Source organism: Erigeron canadensis, chromosome 8 (genome assembly GCF_010389155.1).
Source record: "Erigeron canadensis isolate Cc75 chromosome 8, C_canadensis_v1, whole genome shotgun sequence".
In the NCBI taxonomy this organism is placed as follows: domain Eukaryota; kingdom Viridiplantae; phylum Streptophyta; class Magnoliopsida; order Asterales; family Asteraceae; genus Erigeron; species Erigeron canadensis.
Window position 1 is genome coordinate 31,752,393 of NC_057768.1, and position 25,371 is coordinate 31,777,763.

The 25,371-nt window shown below is 31.1% G+C and overlaps 1 protein-coding gene across 1 annotated transcript; it reads right to left on the minus strand.

The window, feature by feature from the left end:
* Positions 1-22,258: 22,258 nt before the first annotated feature.
* On the minus strand, positions 22,259-24,877 carry LOC122610630 (protein FAR1-RELATED SEQUENCE 5-like). Its single transcript, XM_043783601.1, has 4 exons — positions 24,805-24,877; positions 23,492-24,302; positions 23,007-23,230; positions 22,259-22,563 (listed from the first exon to the last, which is right to left on the minus strand). The coding sequence occupies exons 1-4, from the start codon at positions 24,875-24,877 to the stop codon at positions 22,259-22,261; spliced, it is 1,413 nt and encodes a 470-aa protein (XP_043639536.1).
* Positions 24,878-25,371: the final 494 nt, after the last annotated feature.

The following is a 25,371-nucleotide window of genomic DNA, read 5'->3' on the forward strand; positions in this document are numbered from 1 at the left end:
GTCTTCTTCAGGTCAAGCTTCTACTGGTTTTTCTTTTTCCATTTTATATTTTTTATTGAATTTTTTTTATATTATTTTTTATAACTTTGTTTAAATATCAATAGATCTGATAGTTTTACTAAAGTTGTTGTATTTTTTTAAAATTTTTTTATATATAATTTACTTGTTCAAAATTATCGATTTTTAATTGGGTATATTTTTATAAAAAGTATCTGATTTTTAATCAAAATGTATCCATTACTACCAAATGTTAACTTAGAATTTAAAATGAAGTGGTTTGTTGATTTTTTTTTAATATACTTTTCGTTACTTACACATGTGTAAGTTAAACGTTTTTATAACTTACATATGTGTAAATTAGATAAAATCATCTGTATTTGTCTTTTTATTTTATGTTACACTTTCATTGCATCTGTAATGCTATGTAAAAAATTTTGTTAAATGAAAGATTTCCTTAATTAAGTTTTTACGGTTATTTTTAAACTTGTTTGTTTTGTAATTTTATAGCGTTTATCATCTATCTAAATAAAGTTTTGTTATTATTCATCTTTTTAGGTAGAGGAGTAGAAAGATCAGCCCCTAATCATGATATGAATGAAGCAAATCATTTTGAATCTATTTCCGATGTTAATGAGGAAATGTTTGACTCAAATCATTCTGAATTTTCTTGCAACTTAAATGAAGAAGACAAACAAGTAATATAATTGTTCACATTTAATTATAAAAAATTAAATGTATTTTCAATTTAACTTATTAATTTTTACAAATTTTTAATGTAGGTTTTTGTAGATTCATTAAATGAAGATTATGAGAAATTACGTATCTGTCATGAACAGTATTATTCTAAGCTGAATTTGTGTTTATCTAAGTATCCCGGAAACCAATTTGTTATTGAAGTTGTCAATTGCCAAGAAGATATGGATTAAAGATCTTGAATTATACAATAATACTTTGCGAAAAGAGTGTGAAAATGTAGATAAAGATGCAATGGTTGATCTTTTTATCCCTGTCTTTGTTGATAAGAATCATACTCGTGATGAGGTGTGTCAGCAGTAACAAGTGAATGAGGATAAGTTTGACTTAGCATTTGATCAAGGTTCTGTTGACAACGACGATATGCGTGACAAGCTGTATTCATCTGATTTTGATATCGATGATGTTGATTTTGACGTTGACTTATCTGTATCTTCAAAAGATGATATTCATGTCTGTAAAGTTGCTGTTCATGATGATGGTCAATCAGGCATTCTGAAAAAAGATCATGTTGCACGTCCTATCCTTAGAAAATGTAGCAAATCTGTAATGTCAAAGGGCAAGGGTAAGGATGTTGAAGGTATTTCAGTTGGAAGTAAAGTTGGAGAGAAAGAAATTTTGAATCAGACAAGCCAAAAGAAATATTTCTTCAAGAAGACTTGTGTATCTCTTCCAATTGTTGATCTCAACAGCAAGCCAACAGATAAAGATTTAGAACTTTCCAAATCGATTTTTTTTGCTTCATCTACACCTCGGTAAGTATTAAAATAATATATAAATATATATTTGGATTTCTGCTTTTCGTATTACTTCTTATTAATACATGTTTTCCATACGTAGTGATGTAATATTCCTATGTGAAGCACTTTGTATTCCTCGTTACGCGTTTGAAAGCCTAGTTCCTGGTAGTCCGATACATCATGATCTTATTTATACCTGGGGTTTCTATCTTAACTATTTTGAAAAACTAAACATCGTAGGATCAACAAAAAGGCTTTTTTTCCCAACAAATATCATGGTAAGTTTTTAAAACTTTCATTCATTATTGTAATCATCTTGGTAATTTTTTAAATCCTTTCTCCTGCTTGTCCGATATATTTTTTTACAGTATGACCGAACAGATTTATCTCGAGATGAAGTTATTTCACACTTGGATGAATTTTATATTAAACAAGAGATAGTCGCTCAATGTCTGGTATGGTTTCTTGAGATGATCATTACAACTGAGTGTGAAATCACTCTTGCAAAATTTGGTCCAGTGGTAGTTTTAGCTAGATTTTTTTAATTTGGTCCAAGATAACCAGTCCCTGATTCACAGCTGAGTGTGAAATCACTCTTGCAAAATTTAGGTGGTGATTTTTGTTATAATTTGAATTTTGCAGATGTTTTTTCCTATCTATGTGACAGACTTTTACTTGCTGATTTGTTACAATTTGATGACAAACAAATGCCACATACTTGACAACTCTGATCCATGCAATAAATCTCTTGAGAGATATAGTAACCTTATTTTGTGGTTGGTAAGAATTTCTAATGTATCTATTGTTTTATGTTATAAACTAATTTTACCTATTCAGAATACTAACCTGATTTTTATTATTGTTATTTTTGAACTTTTTTAGGATGAATTTGTGATTGCTTTTTTGAATTACAAGAAATATGCCAAGTCGATAAAGCTTTCTCTGGAAATGACTGAACGAATTGAGGTCCCTTGGGGAACAAAAGCAAATGATTTGGATTCTGGAATTTTTTTGATGAGGCACATGGAAACATATATGGGCAATGGTATGTTAGGTTTTGAGACTGGTTTCAGCAATGAAGGTAAATCTCAAGAAAAACAAATTAGGTTGTGTTTGATAATGCAGAATGATTTAGTGCTGAATGATTTTTTAGCCTGAATGGTTCAAAGACACAGAATGAACTTGATTCTGAATGAAAATAATATGTTTGATTTCTAGTCTGAATGTATACTCTGAATAATGAAAAATTACAAGTTTAACCTTACGGAAAAGATTTTTGATTAATCAAACATGGCCTAACTTTTGTTTTTAGTTGCAAGCATTGCATAAAAATATAAAAAAGATAATAAAAACATTGAATATAATAATTATCTTAAAACATTAAAAAAAATAAAAAATGTTCATATATTTTAATGGCCAAGAGAATGTCATCATCATCATCTCTCCTTCCTCATCTTTTCTGACCACAATCACTATTCACCACCACCACATTTTCCACCTTCACCATTAAGAACTTCCATTAAACCCCATCAAATTTCACTCTGAGAATCCATTTTTATTCACAAATTCAAACAACCACCTTTCTTATCATGTGTCACAACAACAAAAGCTCTAACAGAAATACAGAATCATCATCTACATTTGATTCCACTAAATCACGTGACTTGGAAGGCAATAATGGAACTTGATGTTCTTGTTTTTAATAGGAGACCACCATTTAAAACATACATAAGAAAAGAATGAAAAAAGTAGAGAGGAAAAAATAAATAAAAAGAGATTATGACAGATATCTATGCCATAGAATTAGTAGAAAAAAAAAGAAGCAAAAATAAGGTAGATGGGGAGAGAAACGGCAGAAATAGATTGGGATGAAAAAGGGAGTAGAAGGGTATTTGAGTAAGAAGTGGATAATGAATGGTTAAGAGAGCATCTAAAGGTGAAATGGTTCAGAGTTTTTTTTCTCTCGTTCAGTATTCAGAACAACATAACAAACAATTAGGATGCTGACCGATTCAGCACCAAGTGCTGAACCATCCCATTCAGTGAAACTCAAACAGAGCCTTAGATATTTAAGGTTGAGGTATCTAAGAGAAATGCTTCTATCTGAAATCAATGCATTAAAAGAGAGGGTTGAGATTGCTTTAGAGGCCTATAAGGAGTTACCTAAACAAATTAAACAGTTAGGTCGATATCGTTCTTTGGAAACCATTAAATCAAGACTTGAATCTATAAAGGTTAAGCGTCGTGTAATGTCTGAATGAAATGAAGTTACACATGTGTAACCAGCCTGGATCAACATCTTTTTGAATGTATCATATCACTGTGACAACTATCTTTTGAAACAATTATGTTGTATATATTAGTTTGTACTATGTAGTATGCAAGTTTGTCTTATGTAGTATGTATTTTGTAGAAAGTTGGTAAATAGTTACAACTTTTGTAAGATTGTGTAGTTATTATGTATTATATATTATTATCGTTGGTTGGAGTGGTTGCCCGCGAACCACCATGATCTGCAGAAAATGTGTTCTTGTTAGCTTGTACTACTTAACAAGATTCAGGAAACTTGCTCCTGTAAGTGTGTATTGGTTTGATTGTTTCCAATTTATATATTTATGCATTTGTAAGTAAACTTACCCATGTGTAATTAAACTTACATATGTCTAATTACACATGTGTAACTTAGCTTTTATCATAAAATTGATGTTTTCTGAATTTTTAATATAATACTAAAACTACTGTATATATAGAAAAAACAAATGAAAGTTACGACCATCGTTAACATCTAAATTCAAAAGTCAAGTATTCGTCTAAAGAAGTTCTGAGAATTACAAATTGTCTAAACTGGTCTTTAAACTAGTCATTGAACTTGTCATCCAACAGATTGTCTAAACTGGTCGTCCAACTGTTCATGCATAATAAGTGTACGAGCAGTTTTCAAAATAAGTCTACAACCATCTTTTCAGTAATACAGAATAAGTCTACCAATCAACATATGACAACCTGCTTCATATCTTCAGTCTGTAGTTGAATCAAAATCAAGATCTGTCAAGCTGCTTCCTATCTGCATTCTCTGCTTGAATCAACTTCAACTTTCGAATCACAACTTCTTTAATAGCTTTCTTTCCTTCTTGAATGGTATATTCTTTGTCAAACAATTTCCCATACTTGGTCATCAGTTTTTTGTGCTTGTTGGTTTCATGAAGTAAAATTTTTGCACAATACTTTGTTCTTAGTCTTTTTAATTGAACCTTTTGATTTAATGTTCCTTTTTCTTTCTCACTAACAAAACCTGGATTCCAATTTTCCAGCGACTGGCCCATGTATGTGTCCATATGACACATTAAAAAGATACCACAGTCATTACGGTTGTTTAATGTCCTCCACTTCATATCCATCAATGTGTGCTTCGCTTTTCTGATTGCAGATGAATTTGGATGCTTAATAGACCTCAGGTAATTACAAAACAAATGTCGCTGAAAACACATAACTTTTAAGTAAGAATTCAGAATTGCAAATTGTTATACCAGAGTATCTATATATTATATATGATACCAATGTCGTACTAAAGTCATTTTCATATGTCATATCCCTACTGTCATTAAATCTTTGCCTTTATACCTAATTTAATTTGGTATCCATACAAACAAGTATATTTGTTCTACTTAACCACAATGAATACAATGTTTTATTATTTAAAGAACTGATACAAAGAGTACATTTTTTGACTAGCTAGGCGTTATTTTTAAAAATGTCAATATTGATGTCATCTTACCAATAATAACAAACCGAAATAAAAAATTGTAACTAGGAAAATATTCTGTTTGATTAGACCTTCAGATACCAAACTAAATATAAGATAGGTAAGATCATATAGAACATTAATGACTAAATATTATACTCATTAACCTTTGTCTAGTTACCTAAGTCAAAGGTATAAATGTAACGCATGAAATGTCTCATATCTCTTTTCAGATTTCATATATATTAATCCAACTAAAATAACACGAAATCTGAAGAATGATAACATGAACTTACAAGCATATCACAAACTGTATCTTACTTCCCTTTATACTGATTTGTAGCCGCACTATTGTCTATTATCATGAATCCTTTGTCTTTAAGGTTGAATACCACAAGGTAATAGTGCGCATGTGCTAAGATTGGGAAAAAAACCTGCAAACAATCATGACTCTAATCACATTCGAAAGAAATCACTAACAAAAGATACAACAAACTTTATATTTAAAAGTACAAACTAAACTTACAGTTTCGACATCTTTCATTGATAGGAGGTGCTCATCCTCTCTCAATGAAAACTTCATGTTGTCATTAAAAAGAGTAAATGCTTCATCATATTTCAAGGAGCCGTCCCACATTTGTTTTGACTGATTTAAAATCCGTTTATTAGTTTTAAATATTTAAGGAAATAAGCACTTAACTCAATACAAAATTAAATATACAAGTTACCATGTTAGCTGTTTGCAAGAATAGTCTTTTGATTGGTCCACCTCCCATGAACTGTTCTTCATTAAGAATTAGACTCCAAGTATCGATAACAGCCGCATCTACATGTATATTAGGTGCTAGGCTTTCACAATTTTCACGAAATAATATGTGACCAGAATCTGTTTCAAATACAATCTCCCTACAAAAATTAAAAAAATTGAACTAACAAAAAATGAGCTCTTACACATTTCATGAATTTATGCAGATAAATTCAAATGCTATAAGAATTCACAGAATTAAAGTAAAGAAATGTATGATTAAATTAATTTTCATCAATTTTTATCATTTGTTTTGATCTTACACATCTGTAAACTTACACATGTGTAACTTCTTTATCTTTTACTAAATTAAAAATTCTTAACTTAGTTGTCAAACACCAATTGCATTTGTTTTTTTAGATTTTCACAATGAATGAGCACTAGATAATAAACTGTATAATAAACATGAAATTGGAATGAACTTACTTATCATCATGTTTCATTATGAACACACTTCCAGAAACCCAATACTCCTCTCGGCTGATAGTCTTGATTACATCGGTTGTTATAAGCTTATACGGAGACTTAAAATACTTTGAAGGCTTCACAACCCTTGCTCTCACAAATTTATCTTTCTGACAATCCTTTTCTTCATCATTTACTTCACCCTGTTGTTTTTCACCTTTGTTTTTCATGGGTGAATGTTTCAACTTCGAAAATCGCATAACTATGCCTCTTTGAGGAGTCTCAAAATCCTGATGTTGATTATAATAACAACATATGTTAGTTACAAGATATAATGTTTCCATTTTATGTTTTTTTATACAAACTGTTTCCTTCAGTTCATTTACTAACCTTCTCAGCTGGTTCATGATTTAACCAATCGTCATCATCATTGTATTCTTCATTCCTGTTGTGATCACTGAAATAATCATCACCATTCTTATTTAAATCATTCTCTTGTTGATCATGATAAACATCATTAACATTCTCATTCTCTGCGTCACCTTTACCTTCATCTTCAATGTTGTCTTCATTTTGTTCTTCATTGTGATCAAGATTGTCATTCTCTGCGTCACCTTTACCATCATCTTCACAGATGTCTTCATTTTGTTCTTCAATCTGATCAAGATTGTCATTCTCCGCTTCACCTTTACCACCATCTTCAAAGATGTCTTCATTTTGTTCTTCAATCTGATCAAGATTGTCATTCTCTGCTTCACCTTTACCACCATCTTCAAAGATGTCTTCATTTTGTTTTTCATTGTGATCAAGATTAACATTGTTTTCTTCACCATTGCCGTTAATACTATCTTGTTCAATCTTGCCATCATCATAAACCTTTTCATCTGTTATTTTTTTCTTACCCCGTGTGATAAACTCTTCCAACTTTTCTTTCATATCTACCATTATCAAATCATTTGGAAAACTTTCCACCCCATCTTCTAAAGTAAATTCAAGTTGAGTCAACAGCTGATGAATTTTTGAATGGTATTCCTGAAAAAACATGTGAAATGTAACAGCTACTAACATAGACCCTACAGGTTTCTAAACTTTTTATTATACTTAATTCCATTTAAAATGTCCTGACAATCTTCATCTTCATTTAAACTTTATTAAACATGTGAAATGTAATAGCTACTAATATTATCAAAGTATTTCTGCTAAGAAAAACAGTGCATACTCACAGATAAATATACTTATACCACAAGCATACGCAAGTGTAACCACTCAAGTGACCAATGCTTATCAATAAACAAATAAAAAAATATTTCTAATTTCAATTTAAAGAGTCAATGCTTACTACAAATGATAAATATACTTATACCACAAGCATACCCAAAGTGTAACTATTCTAGTGACCAATGCTTAGTTCGACCACAACCAAGAAATGTGATAAACAGAGTATTAAAACAGTTTGCCTGTAGACACATTCTGCCACTATGAACATTATGAAACTTTGTTAATGTTTACCTTTCTTGAAGTTGACGACTGATTTGGAATGTTCTCATGATCACTGCAGTGGCCTTCTTCGGCAACATTTTCCAAAAATGCAGGCTGCAATTGAAGTTTTCCGAAACTTCCATTGGCAGCAAGCTCAACTTCTATGCGTTTTGAAAAGTCCCTCTTCTTCCAATTCTTGATTGCTAGCCTTCTTCGAGCAATTGGATAGTTCTCACAAATGGTCGAGTCAAGATAAAGTAACTGCATTGATATTTTATAAAATATATAAATGAACAATTATCAATGAAGTATACGACACTTATACAACCGAAAACCGATCATGAAATTTGAAAAATACCTGCAAGAAAGTCATTGCACCTGAAAAATTATGGTTTCCATTTGATGGCCAATTCTACTTGCATTTTTCAAGGTACTTCAATAACAGCCCACACCAGTCAATGTCACTTATTCTTGTATCTTCAGTGATTCTGTTAAGAATTGTGTTCTGCATAGATACAAGAATTGCTCCTTTCTTATCTGCAGCAATCATCAATGATGTGAATAACATCAAGAAATTCATCTTGAACATAAAACCAGCATCATTGGAGGCTTTGATAATTTCACACAATGCTGTTGGACGAACACTTCCACCATGAAATTGAGCTTTCCATTTTTTAGAAAACGGAACCTCATCCTCTTGAACATCCTTCACCCGGTAAAGACATTATATCAATACTACCCATTGGTATTCCAAGGATGTCATGAACTGTTTGTTGTTCAATTCTTATAGTACCGGTTGATATATTCATCTTTAAACCCTCTGCATCAAGGCTGTCAACTACAAAGTACTCAAAACTGCCACTAATCTCTTGAATTGGCATTCCTATTAGGGACCCAAAACCCATTTCTCTTATTGTTTGTTTTTGTCTTTCATTAAGTTCGTTAATAAGTTCATATAACAAACTTGGTGATGTCCTAAGTCTAACTGATTCATGAATTGAAATTTTTTTGTTGCATACTTTTTTTTTTTGCTCCAACTCTTTTCTTCACTTGTTTGGTTGGTTTCTTCTTTTGTAAAGACTTCTTTGCATTATCAGTCCGACATCTTTTTTAGCTTGTCCCTCTTTCATTATGGTCCTCTGTGTCTTTATCAATTGCTCTTTTCCTAGATGTCTTAGCAACTTTACTAGTATTGTTTGCAATGGCAGAATCATTTTCTGCAGCCTCAGTATCATCACTTTGCGCAGACTCATCATTATCACCTATTTTAAATATTTTAAACAGTAGACTTGTGTTAAAAATACATACATGCGTTGAATAAAAACACATTATTATTAATCATTACGCTTATACGGTTACTTGTTACGACTAAATCCTACCAACTGAACAAATAATCAACAACAATATAACAATGATTTCTTAAGACGGATTTGGCATATAGTGCGTAATCACCTATTTTGAACCCACCCTTTTCAACTTGAGCTATTTCTATGTTTTACGCATTTTAGCCTGTTAAAAGTGACACTTAATCACATTCTGGTTCAAATTTTTGAAAACTTGAATTTAGCTAATCATACTGTTAACCAATATTTTTGCACTTATTCTTATTTGTAATGTCACGACAGTCACTTATTTTAGCTATCTTACATTTTTAAATACAAAATTTTTGTATACATGAAACCCTAAATTAGATTTTTCAACACCTAAACATAATTTTTGTACACAACTTACAACATAAACTACATATAAATCTGATACACTAATAAAATGATTAATAATAGAAGTTTCAAACACAAATTATACATGTGTAACCTATTAACTTACACATGTGTAAGTTAAATAATTACATATAAATGACATATTATCAAACTAAGTATGCATTATTTTATATAAATCTGTACAAATAAAATTGAACTATAATATCTATGAAACACAATATAAAAACCGTATAAGCAAATTAGTGATTCTGAACATAATACAATTTACAGATTTTTGAATAAAATATCAGCAAATCATTTTTAAACTATTTATAAACAAAAATGTAATAAAATTTATTGTAAAACTTACCAGATTTTTTTGATCTTTTTCCTGCCATCTTTTTAATCGAAACAATTATGTGGATCCGATATGAAGAAAACCCTAATTTATACCAAGTGATTCACTGCGGAATTAAGTATTGTGTAAGAGTTGATTAAGAAATAATGAAACAATATCGTCAAGGTGTAAGGAATCTTATCATATAAAACTAGATTAAGATGTCGATTGTATTTTTGGGGGAAGAAAGGGTTGGTATTTGTTGGTATACTTGAAGAGTAAAATCTGGTCATATAGCAAATACAATCAACTACTCCGTATTATACATAATTATGAGTATATAAAAAACGTTTATTGGTTTCCTTGCTTCTTACTTTTTAAACAATGTTAGTCCTTATCCTTAAATACTTTACACTAATAGTGCTTATTCTTAACTAGTAGTGTTATGTCTCCCGGGTAACATATCTAGTTAAAATATAATAATCATTTTTGAATTTGATTTTGTCTATTTTATAGTTAAGGTTTTTCCAATTTAGGGTTTTAGATCTCGCCAATCGGTTTTTAATGGGTAGCTTAGGGTTTAGGGTTTGAAGCCGTATGGTTAGCCGAACGGCTAACGCTACGACTTCAAACCCTAAAACCTTAAGTGTACTGTTAAATCCGTCGCCGTCCTGTAGATTCCCGGATTTTAATGGGTAGCTTAGGGTTTAAGGTTTGAAGTTGTAGGGTTAGCCGTTAGGCTAACCCTATGGCTTCAAACCCTAAACCCTTAAGCGTACCGTGACTTCTGTCCCCTTCCTGTACACTTTAGCCTTTTAGGGTTTAGCATTTAGGGTTTTATATCTCGCCAATCGGTTTTTAATGGGTAGCTTAGGGTTTAGGGTTTGAAGTTGTAGGGTTAGCCATTAGGCTAACCCTACGACTTCAAACCCTAAACCCTTAAGCGTACCGTGAAATCCGTCCCCCTCCTGTACCCTTTAGCCTTTTAGGGTTTAGCATTTAGGGTTTTAGATCTCGCCAATTGGTTTTTAATGGGTAGCTTAGGGTTTAGAATTTGAAGTTGTAGGGTTAGCCTGCTAACCCTACGGCTTCAAACCCTAAACCCTTAAGCGTACCGTGAATTCCGTCCCCCTCCTGTAGCTTCCTGGATTTTAATGGGTAGCTTAGGGTTTAGGGTTTGAAGTTGTAGGGTTAGCCGTTAGGGCTAACCCTATGGCTTCAAACCCTAAACCCTTAAGCGTACCGTGAAATCCGTCCCCCTCCTGTACCCTTTAGTCTTTTAGGGTTTAGCATTTAGGGTTTTAGATCTCGCCAATCGGTTTTTAATGGGTAGATTAAGGTTTAGGGTTTGAAGCCGTAGGGTTAGCCTGCTAACCCTACGGCTTCAAACCCTAAACCCTTAAGCATACCGTGAATTCCGTCCCCCTCCTGTAGCTAACCGGATTTTAATGGGTAGCTTAGGGTTTAGGGTTTGAAGTTGTAGGGTTAGCCGTTAGGCTAACCCTATGGCTTCAAACCCTAAACCCTTAAGCGTACCGTGACTTCTGTCCCCTTCTTATACCCTTTAGCCTTTTAGGGTTTAGCATTTAGGGTTTTAGATCTCGCCAATCGGTTTTTTAGTAGGTAGCTTAGGGTTTAGGGTTTGAAGGTGTATGGTTAGCAACCCTAAGGCTTCAAACCCTAAACCCTTAAGCGTACTGTGAAATCCGTCCCCCTCCTGTAGCTTCCCGGATTTTAATGGGTAGCTTAGGGTTTAGGGTTTGAAGCCGTAGGGCACAGATACAATGCTAGTATATACAAAAATAAATTCGTACATATATATATATTTTTTTTCTTCTGTTGATAACACGTGTACCTATATCCATACTTTTACATTTCTATATCCATTGATTCTCATTTTAAATAATGAGAATAATAAATAAGACTAAATAAAAACATGTACCTATATCCATGTTTTTTTTTCTGTTGATAACACGTGTACCTATATCCATACTTTTACATTTCTATATCCATTGATTCTCATTTTAAATAATGAGAATAATTAATAAGACTAAATAAAAATGAATACCCATATCCATGCTAGTTTTTTCCTACGAGTAATAAATCTCTGTGCAAATAATGAAATCTAAATCTAAGGGTTCTTCTTCTTCAGGAGGTATCATTTCCTTTTATTAATTCTAAATCTGAATCTAAATCTTTATATATTGTGCATTATGTGATATTTTTTATAATTTCTTATAAAAATTTTGCATGTAAGAGTTATCTTAAAATTAATGTTAATAGACGAAAACGAAAACCTCTGATTGTAATTAATTTTTGTGATGATGAAACGGAGTCCGATGACACTCAATCAGATGCGGAATCAGATCCACAATCGCAATCAGAATCAGATATGGAAACATTACCAGGTTGGTAAATAATTATATTATATTAATTTTCATTTACAAATTATTTTGATATTTGTTATTTATTCTATACCTAGTTTCAATGATTACTTTTTATTGTTGATATTATATATGGAATTTATGTTGTAATTGTTTGAGAAATTGAAAATTTAGAATTGTCTCATTAACTACAAAATTCAAAAGTAGTGCTGGAGGTGGTGTTTGGTTGAGGTTATTATGAGGTAAGTAATGGAAAAAAAATTATTAATCATGGCAACACCACAAATACTTATCACCAACGACCTGTCACAACACGTTATCGCCAAAACCACCACCACAACGACCATCTTCCGCCCCCACCATCAGTTAAAACCTGGTTTCACCACCAGCACCACGATCACATGTCTCCTCTTACAACAATCACGATCAACGTAACACGACCACGATCCTGTAGACGTGTGATACATCCAATGACACTCCATAACAGGGTATTTTTATAACTTATACATATTTAATATACATGAATTACACATGTGTAACTTTCATATTTGAGAGTATATACTCCTTTTTTTTAAAAGTTTTTTAAAATACTTATTTGTTAACAAAAAAATATTTTACTTTGTTAATGCAGACAAACATAGAAGGGAATCTGATTCCAAAGATAAATACAAATTTAATCGTCACAAGAAAGCTAAAAAAGTAGGTCGAACACACAAATATAATAAAGGTTTGTATACTTTTAAATTGATTTATGAGATAAAATTATAATTCTATTTATGTCTTTAAACCTTTTATTTTGTTTATAAATTTCTACAGATAAGAATCTAACTGTTCATTCGGATGAGGATTCAGATTTTGAACCAGTATTAGAAGGTTTGTTTTTTTACTTGTCACATTCATATATTTTTGTAATATTTATCTGTTTGTCTTGGTTTCTGGTTGTATATTTGTCCTTTTTTTGAGTTATACCAGTAGATGTTGCTTTTTTTAAGTTTAAATTTGTAGTGTTATATTACAGAGTAATGTTTGGGTTCTAGTTTGTTTTAATCTGGTATACTTTTTTATTATTAAGGTTGGGAATAGATGGACTGTGTTTTCTTTTTTTAGGTTTTTATGGTATTCATAATTTTATGAATAATGTTGCTAGTCAAGAGGTTATACTTTTGGATATTGTTGATAATATTTTTGAAGTTTTAATTTCAAATAATCAGATGTAAAAATTGTTTCATGTTTATTCATGGCTTCAAATTTGTTTCATATGATTACTTATGATTATATTGTGCAATATATTCAGGTCACTGTTTCTCATTTTTATATGCCAAACAAGATTCTGATGATTATGATAATGAAGAAGTTGAGGAAGAGGATGATAATATTTTTGAAGACGATGATGGCGAAGATTATGATCTTGATTCAGAAGATGAAAATGATTATGTAGAAGTTGAAGAACATGATGGTGAAGATGTAGATGACAATGATGAAAATGAAAATGAAAAGAAGGTAGAAGAGGAGAATGAACCAATACAAGTCGCTGAAGAAGAACCAAATGATAATGAGGTACGACTTGGTGAAGATGATGATGTTTTTGAGGAAGAAGTAGCAAATCATAAAGAAGTACGACTTGATGATCATGATGATGTTGTTGAGGCAGAAGGTAAATCAACCAACAGGAAGGGTCGAACAAAGTTTGAACACAAAAGACTTTTTCTGATAAATTCTCAGGAAAAGTTTCACACATTCATGAATAAACTTAATAATAAACAAAAAACCGACATTAAGGACTTGAGTTTTGGATCGTTGATAAACTTCCCTATTTCCAACCTCCCTACCATGTTGGGATATTATGTGTTAGAGAAGTTTGATCACACGGAATGTGTTTTTGATGTTGATGGTAGAGTAATCAAAGTTACAAAGGAAATGGTTCATGAGGTTTTCGGTATACCAATTGGTGGCAAGAAAATTCCATACCGTGTTAATGCAAATCATTCACACAAGCAAGTGAAAAAATGGAAAAAGCAATTCAATACAGAAAAACCATCTTTGCAAGAGTTGTACAGCATCATGATTAAGCAAGACAAGGGAGGAGCTCTCTTCAAACTTAACTTTTTGGTTTTGTTTGTTACTACAATGATGGAAGGTATCAAATCCAACTCGGTGAACCATAAGTTCTTGCAATATACATCAAAACTAAAGGAAGTTAGATGTCTCAACTGGTGCGATTTTCTGCTTACGTGCTTCATAAACACCAAGAAAGATTGGAAAAATCAAAGACAGTTTAATGGGCCAATTATGTTTCTGATGGTAATTTTATTATTTTATATTAATATCAGTTTTTTACTCATCAGTCTCATATTTATTTTCATACTTATTATCATGATATATCTTTTTTTTCCTAGGTCATCTATGTTCATCAATTAAAAAGACAGAAGAACGTTCAGTTTCCTCTTATTAAAAATTGGACTCTAGATGATCTCAAGTTGATAGAATCAGAAAAGTTAAAGAATGGAGAATTTGATAAGGTTGTCGATGAAGATGTAACAATGCTATCGCCTGAGTTGAAAAGAAAAAGAGCTCTTGAGAAATTATTGTCTCGGAAAAAACAGAAGGATGAAAAAAATAAGGGTATGTATAAGCTATTAAGAATACTTTCGTTATAATGTTTTATATTTACTTTGATTTTTTTTTAATATTAAAAGGTCATGAAGAACAAGTCAAGCAGAAAGAAACTGCAAGAAGTAATCCGAATATCATAGAAGACAACCCATTTACAAATATCTTAGAAAACAACGGAGAATTTGAATTTATGAATGACAATCCATTTACATCAACTCAAACACCAGAAGACTTCAACACATTTACTGTTGAAAGTAAACTTCAGGTTAGCATGTGTACATCATATAATCACTTTTGTTATTTTATTTCTATCAAAATTCTTGCTGCTTACAAAAGGAATAACCCATTTCTAATAACTCGTTTATATTCAGTAATCTGTGTCTGCAATTTGCATATAGTTTTTGCTTAAGCTTAATGTAGTCTAGAGTTAAGATAGGTAATTGTTTAAGGTTTTTGCAACTCATCACTTGGTTTTTATTTGAAACACACTTCATTTTAAGAATTTCATAGTAGTGCCCAGTTTTGTTATTTACAGTACATGAATGAGTCTCCAGAACATAGTTGTGCCCACTTTTCTTATTTCCCATGTGTAAATTACCCATGTATAAGTTAGATATGAAATATCAAATCATTCCCCAGAACAAAGGATTTATGTAACTTACACATGTTTAACTTACACGTGTAGGTCATATAACTTACACATGTGTAACTTATATAAATCCTCTGTTCTGATATCTTCTATTATTAAAAATTGTTGTAATCTACATTAATTCTTTCTTTATTTTCTATTTTAAACAGGCAATCAAGAGAACAGTGAAGGAGAGGTTGCTAGTGAAAGAATGGTTGACCTTTGATACGAATGAGTTGATTAAAATGGGACTGGCTATCGATAGTAAAGATGATGACTTGAATAATTACTATACAATTCTTAATGAAAATATCACCATTGAAGATTTCTATAGAAACAATCCATTTTTTTCAGATGAGGATTTTGTTAGGAAGAGTAAATTGAGGAAAAGATACCGAAATGATGATGAAGCTGAATGTTCAAAGAAAATTGATGTAGATTTTTCTGGCCTAGAAGATTTTTTGGAAGATGAGGTACTTGGTGATAAGAATAATGCTAGTTCAATTGATAAAGGGAAAAAACCTGTTGTTAAAAATGTTGATTAAAAAACCCACAGAAAACAAGCTGAAACAAAGAAAGTCAATGTAGAGCAGCCAATCTCAATGCAAGTCAATTTTGACAAAGGCAAACACAAACAATGTGAAACAAAGAAAGTCAATGTACACCAGTCAATCTCAATGGAAGTCAATTTTGACAAAGGCAAAGACAAAACAACGGATAGTATATAACTGCAAACATCTGAAACTTCAGCAATGGAAGTTGATAAAGTTCATCCGTTTTCAAAGTCTGAAGGTTGTATACTATCATCTGATGTACTAAGTTCTGACAAAGGCGAAACTCAGAAGTCAAGTAAAATGAAAAAACATACAATGGAAGTAGATGGAGTGAAGCAAATATCAGAATCTGAACGTTTTGTACATTCTGTTGAAGCATTGTGTATGGGTAAAGAAGAGAAAGGGATTAAAGAAGAGAAAGTTCAGAGTACAACAACGAAGCATGGTGGATGGAAGCCATTTTCAAAGAATTCAACTTTTTAGATTTTGATATACCTTCTTTTGACCTTGGAATTGAGTTTGGCGATGATAATATAGCCTGCAAGGAATCACCAGCTACACCAAATGTCAACATTGATGAACCACTTGACAAGTCTCCAGATGTTGATAAATTGATATCAGAGTTACCATTTTTAAGATCTTCACCACAAAACAAAGTTTCTGGTAAAGGAATTGGAATTATGGAAGAAAAAGAAGCTTCTACTGGGAAAGAGGTTGTTTCCTTTGAATCTGTGTTAAAAAAATTTCAAGTTCTAGGTAGAGAAACAGTTGAAGGGAATTGTATAGTCTCTCCTTATGGTATGAAGAAGGTCACTGTTAATGCAAAATTGCAACCAGATGAGGAGAGATTGCCAGCTTGCATTTTCTCTGCAAGGCTTCAACCATCGTATGTCAAATTACTTATTATATTCATTATTCATTGACTTCTTCTTGAAATTAATTAAGCAGTAATCTTCACTCTGACCTTGACTTTAGCTTTAAAATTGTCATGCTCAAACTCGACCTAAACGATCTTCAACTCAAGTAGCTCCTGAAAAGCTATGACTAGTGACTAGTTTAAGACCAGTTTCAAACTTTGATTGTTTTCTATTTACACTTTAAAAAGGCTTATTTTGAGCTGACTTTCTTGTTATAAATAGTTTTTTTATCGGGTTATTTCATAAAGTCATTGTTTAACTACATTTTATCAAAAGCATTGTATAACTACAGGGTTATTGGGATTCCTTATATACAAGTGCTTTTTGTTTAAAAAAATTGAGGTATCTACCTACTTATAATAAAGAGCATACTCATTCTAGTATAAGCAGATACGTAGTTACAGAAAGAGTGTTTCTTATTGCTTATCTACCTAAAAAACCCGGAAATAAGCTGAATAATAAGCAATTGCATTCACCTCCCTACATGTCAAATCATTACTCTTTGTTATGTGGTTAGTATGTTGATACGGTTTTGTTTTGTCTATCAACAGTTCTTTTCAGGTTAAATAGCCATTCTGCTTTCTTTATGTAGGTAGTTAAAATGCTATCTGGTTGCTTTAGTTTGTGGCTTAGAGAAATAAATGGGCTTAGTGTATATTGAATCAGTTGTGGGAAGTGTCCTTACAAATTTTGCAACATGTTACTAAGTTCAATAATCTGCGATAATTAAACTCTAATCAAGATAATAAGTTTATGAGATAACGTTTAAAATCTAGTTTCTTATTTGCATAAATTATCAGTTATATTAGTTATCATATTCTATTTTTTTTACGATTTATATATATTACTTCATTATATTAAACTATCACAAACTTATTTTGTCAGTGAAATCATCTTCAAGTATAAAAGTTTGAGTATTCCAGAGTTATCTTTGAAACAATGTATCCTGGGCATATGATCATTACTGGAGTAATTGATGCATGGGTTATGGTTTTGAATTATGAAGAGATGAAAACATATCAAAAACAACCTTGCCGATTGTTTTGCCCTACAAATGTAATGGTAAGTTTGTTACATTCATTCTTATTTGTAATATTTCTTGTATAATGCATTAACCTTATTTATCTTTCTTATTATACTTTTCAAAAAAGTCTCCTGATATGATACACGATCAGTCTCTACAATTTGATGATCATGTTGTGTTGCTACAAACGTTCTCCATTAGAGTTTTGGAAGCTATGCAGAGTTCACAAATAAAAGATATCAAAGATATTGATTTGGTAATTATTTTTCCTGAATTAAATTTAAAGTTTCGTTTGGTATTTGTCGTACATTGATACATTATTATTCTTAAACAGTTGTTTTTTCCGATGGTGTCTAATGATGCATATTATGTTGTTGTATTCAATATCAAAAAATCGGAAATCCATATCTTGGACAACAAATATCATGCAACAGATAACATTGAGCAGATTTATGGTATTTCCCTAATGAAGTTGGTATGACAATTTCTTGCTTTATATGTTCTTTATATGTTTTTCATAGTTCCTTTTGTGAACAACAGATAAGTTGCTATTTCTTTAACCATAATGCAAGGGGGGTAGTGATTTTGAATGGTTCAAATCAATACCACTTTCTATTTATACGGGTTGAAAGTAATAAGAATGAAGTTTTGATAGGTTAATAAAAACAAATTTACATTTTCTCTTAAATTCAACTTTCAAATATCACAAAAGGTTAACTGTTTAAATCGACGTTACTTAAAATAGCAGATTACCCAACCGACCCATTTAGCCAAAAAGTTAACTGTTAAAATCCACATTACTTAAAGCTCAGCCCTCTTGTGAGAAAAACGCATTGACTTCATAACAAATATTTATTACTTTTGTACACTGTTATTCGAAATTAACAGCTTAATAGTAGAACTTGTAAGGAGTTGTCTTATTCTTTTGTAAAGCTAGTATAGAACCTTGAAAGCTACATTAACTTTTTTTTTTAAAAAATTATTCATTTACATTTTAACATTTTTCAGAAAGGATTTGTTGAGTCAACCTTTGCTATGGAAGGAAAAGTATTGACTTTGTCAAATGTCAAAGAAAAAATTATCAAAATGAATTGGAGAACCCAGAAGAATAACATCAATGAATCTGGAATCTTTGCAATGAGACATATGGAAATGTACAATGGAAATGATGTGTTTGACTTCAATTGTGGTTTTGTCAATGAAGATGTAAGTGAAGGTATATATCTACGAGATCAATTGTTGAATTTAAGAAAAAAATATCTCACGAAGATTCTGACATCAAATGTCAATGAGAAGTGTGGTGTCTTTCCAAAAGAGGTTAAAGATTACTACAAGATTCCAGAGTTTAACAGAAAACTCATTTATAAAAAGGCATCTCAAGAAATAGATAAAAGGATTGAAGCAACTATGAAAGTAATTGTTCCTTATAATCTCTCAGGTAAGTAAATCAATCTTTTGTTATTTTGTTACTATCAAAATTCTTGTTAATGTAGTCTAGAGTTAATGTAGTCTAGGGTCAAAATAGGTAATTGGTCAAGGTTTTTTGCAACACACTTCACTATAAGAATTTCATATTTTTTACTATTTCTGAACACAACTGGAGTGTATTTGTAGAACACTTTTCTAAGTTATAGGATATAAATGAGTACCCAGAGTATTTGTATAAATTACTCACGTGTAAGTTACATATGAAATATTCAATGACTCCCCTAAACAAAGAATTATTTAACTTACACACGTGTAACTTTAATATCTTAGCAAATATTGTCTTTATCTATTTTTTTTAACTTGTTAGGAATGTATTTTTTTTGCTTTAGTTTAATGTATTTTATAGTTAGAATAGAAACTATGAAGGAAATTATAAAAACAAATGTTTTTCCATTTGTTGCTCTACCAATATGGATACCCAAAACTCTTCTTCCATGATACTTCCAAATCCAACTTCTCGAAAGATAGTTTTAGGATATAGTAACATCTATATTAGTTCTGATGATGTTTATAACAAAATTTTTGATAAGGAAATGAAAGCAATAAATAAAGCAAAAGATTTTTGTTCTATGCATTTGCAAGAGATGGAGCAAATTCGAAATGAAATTGTGTTGCTTGAAAATGGTTTTAATGATTTAATGTCAAGGTGTATTTTTTTTAATTTTTTAATTTTTCTATTTAATCATTCATAATCTATTACATTAACAAATTTATATTTGTTTTCTTCACTTTTCTTTAGGTTGATGGTTCCTATGGACAACGAATTTCTTGAAAAGAAGGAGAACGTGACTCACATGTTCAATATCAAAATGAGAGAAAAGCATATCGAATTCAATGAAAAGTTGTACAAGTTTAAGCATCAAGAAGCTTTAATTGAAAACAAGAAGAAAATGGTTGTGTTTTTGAGGAACAAAGCTAATAATGTGTTATTAGCTTAGAATGTTGGATATATCATAATAATTTAGAGTGTTTACTCAAACTTAGATGGTCATCTGTTTTAAGTTTTACTTTCTTCATGTTAAGAATAAATGGGTTGTAATCATGTAGGACTTATTTTGATTATTTTGAGTTTCTAATGTCTAAGTTTTAATTATATTATCAAAGACTTGTTTGTAATGTGTCTAAGTTCTAATGTCTATATAGATACATTTCTTTTTTAGTAAATGCAATTAAACAATTTACATTGATAATTTGAAATGGCAAAGTAGATAGAGTAAATGCATAAGTACTTTCTCAATTTACTTTATTTATTATTTGAATTTTTTTCAAAATTGTATCTATAAAAATTATCCTAATGTGGTTCATCATTTCAAAATTGTATCTATAAAAAAGTTTACATGCCTATGTCAGTAATTTACATGTATATAACGACCAAAAACACTTGTTGCATAAAAACAGTTGGTTACCTGTATTAGTTTGTTGGCTTCTTCCATAATCTACTTTAATTTAAGGTCCATACATATCTAAATAGTTTGGTTGTAATCCTGTACAACTAACCTTTATCTAAATAGTTTGGTTGTAATCTTGTACACTAATGTTTCCAATTTATTTAGCCAAAGGCTTTTGGATAGCAACAACACCTGCAATTCACCTAGAGATGGTTACATGCGCAAGATATGTTTCCAGAAACTGATACATTTATTACACTTGTTGTTACAGAGAGCACATATTTATGAAATTCCCAGAATATTCGAAATTCTATAATACTCAGAAATTCACATAATATTCAGGAATACAAAGCACACATTTAACTTGCTGCAAAGTGAAAACAGAATACCCAACACATTCCACTTTTTTGAATGAGCCTTTCGTTGATATCCGAAAGTCATCAAACTTCATTTCAAGTAAATAAACCAATATTTCAGACAAATAAATAAACTCTTTCAAAACAATCCAAAAACAATATCTCAGACAAATAATCAACTCAATTTATTTTACTTTTTTTTAAATCTTTGAAGAGTTTCTACAATCGCTTTAGCCTTTTCTTCTTCTAGTTTCTTCTTTGCAAAGTTTCTTTTGTCATGATTCGTCATCAAGCCACAATTTGCACATTTTCTCTTTGGCTTGGCGTGCTCTTCCATTGCGATTTCCTTTGAACTTTTCAACCTTGAATCTGAATTACTCCCCTTATAACGTACAACTGCAGGATTTTCAACTTCCCTTGTTTCAGGTTGTTGAACACCTAGGAAATCCAGAATAACTTCCTTTGTTTTCTTTGTTCTGCAAGTTGAAACATTATCTTCAATCTTGTCTTTCAATTCTCTAATTGTCTTAACAAAATCAGAAAGTTTTGGTATATCTTTTGATAATATGCTGACACAATTCTCTACAATGAAATGCAACTCATTAGCAAGCTTGTCACATTCTTCACTCGACTCACCGAACCTTTTTCTTCTTGTACGCATTCCTGGTGGTATTAAATCCTTTCTCCACCTTCTTAGAATATATTTTTCTGGAATTTCTTGAATATCATTTGCTTTAAACATACAAAATATGTGCCGACATAAGAATCCATAACATTCAAAAGTTAAGCAACTGCATTTAATAGTATCTTCATCTTTGTTGAGTAAAACCTTAAAAGAAGAAAATAGTAAATCAGCCTAATTAACAAGTAAATAAAAAACAATATATTAATAAATATTTTTAGATATTGATGCACCTTAAATGTGTATATCCTTTTCAGAGCTGTAGTTCAAGATGTGCAAGCAGTATGTCGTTTTGCATTTTTTGTTGATTCCTCAATTCCATCTTCGGGGTCTTCTTCGTGCACAGTTACTATATCTTCAACAATATCTTCATCTTCATCCTCATATTCTTTTCTTTTCTTATTTCTTGGAGGTTTTTTCTCTGGTTTCTTGTTGATCTCTCTGTTCTCTTTAATAATAATTACTTCATTACTTCCTTCATTAGAAACACTTATCTGAGAACAATTATAAAGACACTGTTTATCTCTTCTCGAACCAACAGAAATATTGTCCGTGTGTACAACTTGGAAGCCTGCCTTTCAAAATTCAATGCAGTCATAATTCTTGGCTGCTTGTTGTGTGATTGATGATCTAAAATTTCCAATCTATATCCTTGCCTCTCCATTGCAGATTCATAAGACATCATAAAATGTACCAATGTGGCATAAGGGTTTGTGAAATTGTTAAAAAAAGAGTTCTCACTTTCAGATCGAGAAGTCGTTCTCATTAGACCTGACATCGCCAATTCTCGAAAGTATGCTGGTATCCATGAGTTTCTTATCTCATAAATGTGTTTAAACCATGCACCATCTTCCAAGTTAAACTCTTTCATTATCTCTTTCCATTTCCTCTCAAACCTTTATGGACTTATTGATACATCCCAAACAATTTGGTTGAATTTATTTTTGAAATCAGTGTTTTCAAAAATCCTTTTGCTAACTTTTGAAGATAGCTTTTGAGTTATATGCCACATACATAGTCTATGTCGTGAATCTGAGAAAACTGTTGCAACTGCCTTCTTCATTGATACATCTTGGTCAGTCACAACCATCCTAGGTTGTTCAACAAATGCACCTAAGAATGCCCTCAGTAACCATTCGTAAGATTCCGCTGTTTCGTTGATTATCATTCGTGCTCCAATAGAAACTTTCTTCTTGTGGTTGTCTATGGCTGTAAAAGGTACGAATATCATATTGTACCTGAAATTGTAGGTTTCATATAGTTAGTTAATATACACAAACTTTAAACAATCTATTAGTTACGCATGAGTAAATAAAGCTACACTGCTGGTTATGTCAGTTACACATGTGTAACTTGAACAACTTAGTGCATGAGTAAATAAAATTTATACTTCACTTAATATCACTGTTTCATTGCTTTCCCATGTGCAATTTTATAAACTTAGTGTATAAGACAAGTGAAAAAAAATTATTAACAAATGTATAATAAAACAAAAGTACCTGTTTGTTCTGTATGTGGCATCGAATGAGATGATATCTCCAAATTCTATGTAATTCTGTCTCGCAATCTCATCAGCCCAAAATAATCCAGCAAGCTCATTGTTGTTCACCTTATATTTAAAAAAAAAACCCGGAACACAATCCTTTCGGTTATTCATCTTATTTATTAGCATTTGAGAGTCATCTGAACCAATTAAACAGGTTATTGTCATTTTATGGTTCTTAAAATTGACAACTGTCCCATGTGTGTTTTTCTGAGATCCTACGAGGTTACTATAGATGTGATGAGCTCTAGTTGGTCCTATGTCGGAAGTTGAAACCTTCTGAATAAAATTTATTTCGGATATGCCCAGTTTTCTATGTTTTTTTGAAAGGTATCTATATTCTCCTGCATTCATCTTGTGATTGTGTTTCTCTACAAATTCTATTAACGCATATTTTCCGTTGTGTTCGACAATCTTGAAAAAAACATGAGCTTTGCAACCTGTAACCATTGTTGATGATCTACGTTCTCTTTCTTCTGAATTTAATGTATCCATACTAACATCTTGACTCTTTCCAGATTTACTACACCAAATGTACTTGGTTTTAACCTTACCACTTTTTAACCTTCTTTGGGTTGATAGTTTGGTATCAAATCCAGCTTCATATGCATACTTTTCGTACATTTGTATAGCTTCTTCTATAGTCTTAAATATAGTACCCTTGACTGGTTTCAAATAGTCATCTACTATTGGTGTACACGAATCATCATCGTAAAGTTCTTCTGTTCTACTTGTATATAAATTAGTGTTTGAGATGCTAAAAGAACCTATATGAAAATGTAACAAAAAACACACATATGAAAATATATTTATAAACTTATGGATATATCTACATTAGTAGTATGCATTACACATGTGTAACTTATAGCTAAATAACTGACATTAGATAACTTACACATGTGTAACTTGCTTAATAGTTGAATGTCAAATATCAGACTCTTACATTAGTATTATGGATTACATATGTGTAACTTATAGCTAAAAGTACACTCAAATGCTTTATAATTTTATTAAATCACGATCAAATTTAATTGATGTATCATAAAAACTATCTAAAAAAATGTATCATAAAAAAAAGTACACTCAAATGCTTTATAATTTTATTAAATCAGGATCAAATTTAAAAGTACACTCAAATGCTTTATAATTTAATTGATGTATTATAAAAAAATGTAATATAAAAACTATCTAACTAGAAATAAAATAAACAATTATTGTATGATATTCGAGAATAATATAAATTAGAAATAAAAAAATAGAAAAAATTACTTGATTCAGCTGGTGCGTTATTAGCAGTTGAATCGACATCTTCATCAACATTTGCATTCTGATTTGTCTCCATACAATTTAGATCGGAAAATTAATTTAGGGTTTTCTGGAAAATTGAAATCTAAATTTTTTTATTTAAATGGAATTAAAGGGAAAAAAATGTTCGTTTTAGGCCAAACATTGTAGACGGTTGTTTAATTTGTTGTTAGATGTCGGCATTCTGTCGGAATTAGCGGCCTTCACGGCAGATTGGATTGCCGTCAAGGACGGAGATGATGGTTGTAGAAGAAAGAGTCGTCATTGCGGTTTATATAGGTAGGATGAAAATAATGTCGGTTTTCCTATTTTACCCCTCCGCGTTCTTTTTTTTTGATCTACAGACTTGATGATCGGACGGTCCAGGATTGTCCCCTTGTACTATTTTGGTTGGCTGTTTCCCATATAACCCACCCCTATATATATATATATATATATATATATAGGAAAGTTATTTTTAGTACAAGGGTTTAAAAAAGTACAAAAAGTACAAAGTATTTCCTCATTTTTCTTCCTTCTTCCTTCCATCTC